The sequence below is a fragment of the Salvelinus sp. IW2-2015 genome, unplaced genomic scaffold, assembly GCF_002910315.2.
Source record: "Salvelinus sp. IW2-2015 unplaced genomic scaffold, ASM291031v2 Un_scaffold5956, whole genome shotgun sequence".
Lineage (NCBI taxonomy): Eukaryota > Metazoa > Chordata > Actinopteri > Salmoniformes > Salmonidae > Salvelinus > Salvelinus sp. IW2-2015.
Window position 1 is genome coordinate 12,519 of NW_019947221.1, and position 6,078 is coordinate 18,596.

General features: G+C 42.5%; 1 protein-coding gene across 1 annotated transcript in view; it reads right to left on the bottom strand.

Annotated features, from left to right (window-relative positions):
* LOC112078611 (protein NLRC3-like) overlaps positions 1-5,889 on the bottom strand; it is a gene marked incomplete at its 5' end in the record, with an annotated part of 7,108 nt that extends 1,219 nt beyond the window's left edge. Inside the window, 2 exons of the mRNA XM_024144789.2 lie at positions 4,080-4,275; positions 4,592-5,889. Coding sequence (XP_024000557.2) covers positions 4,080-4,275; positions 4,592-5,889 — 1,494 coding nt within the window. The remainder of the gene's footprint in view (positions 1-4,079; positions 4,276-4,591) is intronic.
* Between the last annotated feature and the right edge of the window lie 189 nt (positions 5,890-6,078).

Genomic DNA, 6,078 nt, shown 5'->3' on the forward strand with positions numbered 1-6,078 from the left:
CAACTCACTTTTCACTAATTAATTTAATGTAGATGTTTCTAGGTATCAAAAGGAGAAGTTAAGGTAACTTGAGACTTGTAGAATATCATATGTTATACTGTATGGTAATATAAAACACACTTATTCCCATTAATTACACACACACACACACTGTCAAATCAACTCTTTGTAAACTTTGGTGTCCCTGATTTCTGCTTCTGTAGAACTACAGCTGATATTTAATATGACCAAGTAAGTAATGATGGTGTTCTTTGTGTCACGCCTGGCCTTAGTATTCTTGGTTTTCTTTATTATTTTAGTTAGGTCAGGTGTGGACATGGGTATGTTTTGTTTTGGGTGATTATATGGTAAAGGGGTGTTGGGTTTTGTGTGTGGTTTTGTGTTGAGTGAATATGTCTAGGTATGGCTGGTTTAGTGAGGGTTTCTAGGTATGCTATGGTTGCCTGAGTGGTTCTCAATCAGAGACAGATGTCTTTCATTTGTCTCTGATTGGGAGCCATATTTTAGGCAGCCATAGGCATCATGTTTTTGTTGGGTCATTGTCTAAGTCTGTGTCTAGGTCTAGGTCTAGGTCTGTGTCAAGGTTGCATGTTTTGCATTTAGTCGGTTATAGCTTCACGGTCATCGATTTGTTGTTTTGCTTCGTTGGTTCATCTTCTAAATAAAGAGAAGATTTCTTTAGTGGTACAGACTAACGTCCTGTTGAATCTGCAGACGTGTTGCTGTGCGTTTGTTGCTGTGGCGTTTTGCTGCCAACTTTACTTTGCTAGCTGACAACTTTACGTTTTTTGTTTTGTTTTTAATTACCGTTTATATTTTTAGTTTTTTCCATCGCAACTTTTTTCCCTCATTCAACTTTTTCACTCCGGACGCTTTATCTGGACATGGTTCGTCAACACCTTCAACAGCCGAAGCTAAGTAGTAACATAACATGATGTCTTCTAATTGCAGTCGCTGTTACTCATAATATACAGGAGAACGATCGCCTTACGGCGAGAATAGCTGTGCTACAAGCCCAGCTTCAGACGCAATCGTTAGGCAAGGGTAATTTCAGTGTAGGAAAGGAAGAACAGCGTCTGTGCCACCAGTAAGTACAGATAGTAGTATAAATCCCCCGCACAGTCCCCGCAGCCGGACAACTTTCTCATGGCTTCTGGAGGGAAACGCTGTAGGAATGCTCAACCGGTGTCGCTTATTCAGCCGACAGAAACTTTCAACCGGTTCTCCCCATTATGTAGCGAGTCGGAGTCTGAGTCTTCTCTTGTCTCTACTCCTCCCGTTACGGGGTCTGAGACGCCGAAGGCTCCCACCATTAGCTCTGACAAATTGAAAACCCTAGTCATTGGCGATTCCATTACCCGCAGTATTAGACTTAAAGCGAATCACCCAGCGATCATACACTGTTTACCAGGGCAGGGCTACCGACGTTAAGGCTAATCTAAAGATGGTGCTGGCTAAAGCTAAATCTGGCGAGTGTAGAGAGTATAGAGATATTGTTATCCACGTCGGCACCAACGATGTTAGGATGAAACAGTCAGAGGTCACCAAGTGCAACATAGCTTCAGCGTGAAATCAGCTAGAAAGATGTGTCGGCATCGAGTAATTGCTCTGGCCCCCTCCAGTTAGGGGAGTGACGAGCTCTACAGCAGAGTCTCAGCACTCAATCGCTGGTTGAAAACTGTTTTCTGCCCCTCCCAAAAGATAGAATTTGTAGATAATTGGCCCTCTTTCTGGGACTCACCCACAAACAGGACCAAGCCTGACCTGCTGAGGAGTGACGGACTCATCCTAGCTGGAGGGGTGCTCTCATCTTATCTACCAACATAGACAGGGCTCTAACTCCTCTAGCCCCACAATGAAATAGGGTGCAGGCCAGGCAGCAGGCTGTTAGCCAACCTGCCAGCTTAGTGGAGTCTGCCAATAGCACAGTCAGTGTAGTCAGCTCAGCCATACCCATTGAGACTGTGTCTGTGCCTCGACCTAGGTTGGGCAAACTAAACATGGCGGTGTTCGCCTTAGCAATCTTATTAGGATAAAGACCTCCTCCATTCCTGCCATCATTGAAAGAGATCGTGATACCTCACATCTCAAAATAGGTTACTTAATGTTAGATCCCCACTTCAAAGGCAGTCATAGTCAATGAACTAACACTGATCATAATCTTGATGTGATTGGCCTGACTGAAACATGGCTTAAGCCTGATGAATTTACTGTGTTAAATGAGGCCTCACCTCCTGGTTACACTAGTGACCATATCCCCCGTGCATCCCGCAAAGCGGAGGTGTTGCTAACATTTACGATAGCAAATTTCAATTTACAAAAAAAAAAATGGCGTTTCGTCTTTTGAGCTTCTAGTCATGAAATCTATGCAGCCTACTCAATCACTTTTTATAGCTACTGTTTACAGGCCTCCTGGGCCATATACAGCGTTCTCTCTGAGTTTCCTGAATTCCTATCAGACCTTGTAGTCATAGCAGATCATATTCTAATTTTTGGTGATTTTAATATTCACATGGAGAAGTCCACAGACCCACTCCAAAAGTCTTTCGGAGCCATTATCGACTCAGTGGGTTTTGTCCAACATGTCTCTGGACCTACTCACTGCCACAGTCATACTCGGACCTAGTTTTGTCCCATGGAATAAATGTTGTAGATCTTAATGTTTTTCCACATAATCCTGGACTATCGGACCACCATTTTATTACGTTTGCAATCGCAACAAATAATCTGCTCAGACCCCAACCAAGGAGCATCAAAAGTCGTGCTATAAATTCTCAGACAACACAAAAATTCCTTGATGCCCTTCCAGACTCCTTGCCTACCCAAGGACGTCAGAGGACAAAAATCAGTTAACCACCTAACTGAGGAACTAATTTAACCTTGCGCAATACCCTAGATGCAGTTGCACCCCTAAAACGAAAAACATTTGTCATAAGAAATTAGCTCCCTGGTATACAGAAAATACCCGAGCTTTGAAGCAAGCTTCCAGGAAATTGGAACGGAAATGGCGCCACACCAAACTGGAAGTCTTCCGACTAGCTGGAAAGACAGTACCGTGCATACCGAAGAGCCCTCATGCTGCTCGCTCATCCTACTTTTCCAACTTAATCGAGGAAAATAAGAACAATCCAAAAATTCTTTTTGATACTGTTGCGAAACTAACTAAAAAGCAGCATTCCCCAAGAGAGGATGGCTTTCACTTCAGCAGTAATAAATTCATGAACTTCTTTGAGGAAAAGATCATGACCATTAGAAAGCAAATTACGGACTCCTCTTTGAATCTGCGTATTCCTCCAGGCTTAGCTGTCCTGGATCTGCACACGCTCTGCGAGGGCCTGGGATCGGAGAGACACTTAAGTGTTTTAGTACTATATCTCTTGACACAATGATGAAAATAATCATGGCCTCTAAACCTTCAAGCTGCATACTGGATCCTATTCCTACTAAACTGCTGAAGGAGCTGCTTCCTGTGCTTGGCCCTCCTATGTTGAACATAATAAACAGCTCTCTATCCACCGGATGTGTACCAAACTCACTAAAAGTGGCAGTGATAAAGCCTCTCTTGAAAAAGCCAAACCTTGACCCGAAAATATAAAAACTATCGGCCTCTACAACAAAACATGCTAACCTCTCACCGTTACCAATAACAGAGACTACAACAAAACATGCTAACCTCTCGCCATTACCAATAACAGAGACTAGAACAAAACATGCTAACCTCTCACCATTACCAATAACAGAGGCTACAACAAAACATACTAACCTCTCACCATTACCAATACCAGAGGCTACAACATTAATTAATTATTAACATTAAAAAGATTCATTAATGATTATTCATAATCATGGTAGCATCCACATGAATGTAGAAGTGTTCAGAAACATCTTCTATTCTTACTGACAATACAAGTGAAGTGACTCCAAAATGACAGGACATTATTCACCATTCAGTTTCTATTAGGAAAAACATCCAAAACACAACCAAGACAAAACTGCAAATGAATTGAACAAGTTTGTAGAGTCAATGCAGGCAAATAATATAACACTAAATTTATGACAACTATATTACAAGAAAGTGCTTTCATATCTGATAATACTGACCTCAGAGTCTCCAGTTTACAGTGGGGATTCCCCAGTCCAGCAGAGAGCAGCTTCACTCCTGAATCCTTCAGGTCATTGTTACTCAGATCCAGCTCTCTCAGGTGTGAGGGGTTTGACTCCAGAGCTGAGACCAGAGAAGCACAGCCTTCCTCTGTGACTCCACAGCCTGACAGCCTGACAAAGAGATCATCATGACTTCACAAACACACTGTTAATTTAACACCAGTAGTGTAGAAGGACAATGGCAGATGCATTTGGTTTATTCTCTTAAACAACATATAGATTCATCTTCCATCTCCTAGAATTGTATGGTAATAATGTTATACTAATGTGAAAATCAATGTACTGATTCAATATGTTTTTAAATATTCAACGTGTTTTTCAATATAATATTATATATATATACTGTATATATTATAATACATATTTGTATCTAAACTGAATATTTCTTCCTGATGATTAGTTCATAAATGTCATTTTATTTACTCACAGAACAGCTCTGGAGGCTTTGACCACTGGCAGCAGCCTCAGAAGACCTTCCTCTGATCTGGAGTATTTCTTCAGGTCAAACACATCCAGCTCCTTTTCTGAAGTCAGCAAMACAAAGACCAGAGCTGACCACTGTGCAGGTGACAGTTTGGCTTCTGAGAGACTTCCTGATCTCAGGTAGCTTTGGATCTCCTCCACTAGAGAATGGTCATTCAGTTCATTCAGACAGTGGAACAGATTGATGCACCTCTCTGGAGAGGGATTCTCCCTGATCTTCTCCTTGATGTACTTTACTGTTTCTTCATGGCTCTGTGAGTTGCTTCTTGTCTTTGTCAGAAGACCTTGTAAGTGCTTCTGATTGGACTCCAGTGAGAGGCCCAGAAGGAAGCGGAGGAAAAGGTCCAGGTTTCCCGTCTCACTTTGTAAGGCTTTATCCACAGCACACTTGTAGACAGTAACTTTACGCCTTTGTCTAAAACTCACAGAAAAGTTCCTGGACGTTGATTGCGGTTCATCCATTAGATTCTCATTGTTGTTGATGAATGAGAGGAACACATATACAGCAGCCAGAAACTCCTGAATRCTCAGATGAACAAAGCAGTACACCTTGTCCTGGTACAGCACACATTCCTCTTTAAAGAGCTGTGTGCACAATCCTGAGTACACTGAGGCTTCATTGACATCAATGCCAGCCTCGTTCAGGTCTTCTTCATAGAAAATCAGATTGCCHTTCACAAGCTGTTGAAAAGCCAGTTTTCCCAGTGACAGAATGCTCTCTTTATTCCAGTGTGGACCTGTCTCTTCTTTCCCAAGATACTTTTCATTCTTCTGTTTGGTATGAAACACCACAAGGTGTGTGTACATCTCAGTCAGAGTCTTGGGCATCTCTTCTCTCTTATGTTTTAGCATGTGTTCAAGGACAGTTGCAGAAATCCAACAGAAGACTGGAATGTGGCACATGATGTGGAGGCTCCTTGATGTCTTTATGTGTGAGATGATTCTGCTGGCCAGGTCCTCATCACTGAATCTCTTCCTGAAGTACTCCTCCTTCTGTGGGTCAYTGAACCCTCGTACCTCTGTCACCTGGTCAACACACCCTGAAGGGATCTTATTGGCTGCTGCAGGTCGGGTAGTTATCCAGAGGAGAGCAGAGGGAAGCAGATTTCCCTTGATGAGATTTGTCAGCAGAACATCCACTGAGGTTGACTCTGTGACTGAATATATGGAGTCCAGGTCTGTTTGATGACTCTGGGAAGACTGACCACTGAGAATCTCTGACTCTGATCTCTCCTGTTGTTTCTGTGGACAAAACATGAGATTACATCTCCTCATCCAGGGAGTACACACACACACACACACACACACACCACACACACACACACACACACACACACACACACACACACATACACACACACACACACACACACCACACAGGGAGGGAATGTTGTGTTTGTTTAATATTGTTTTAGGATTATGGAAATGAAC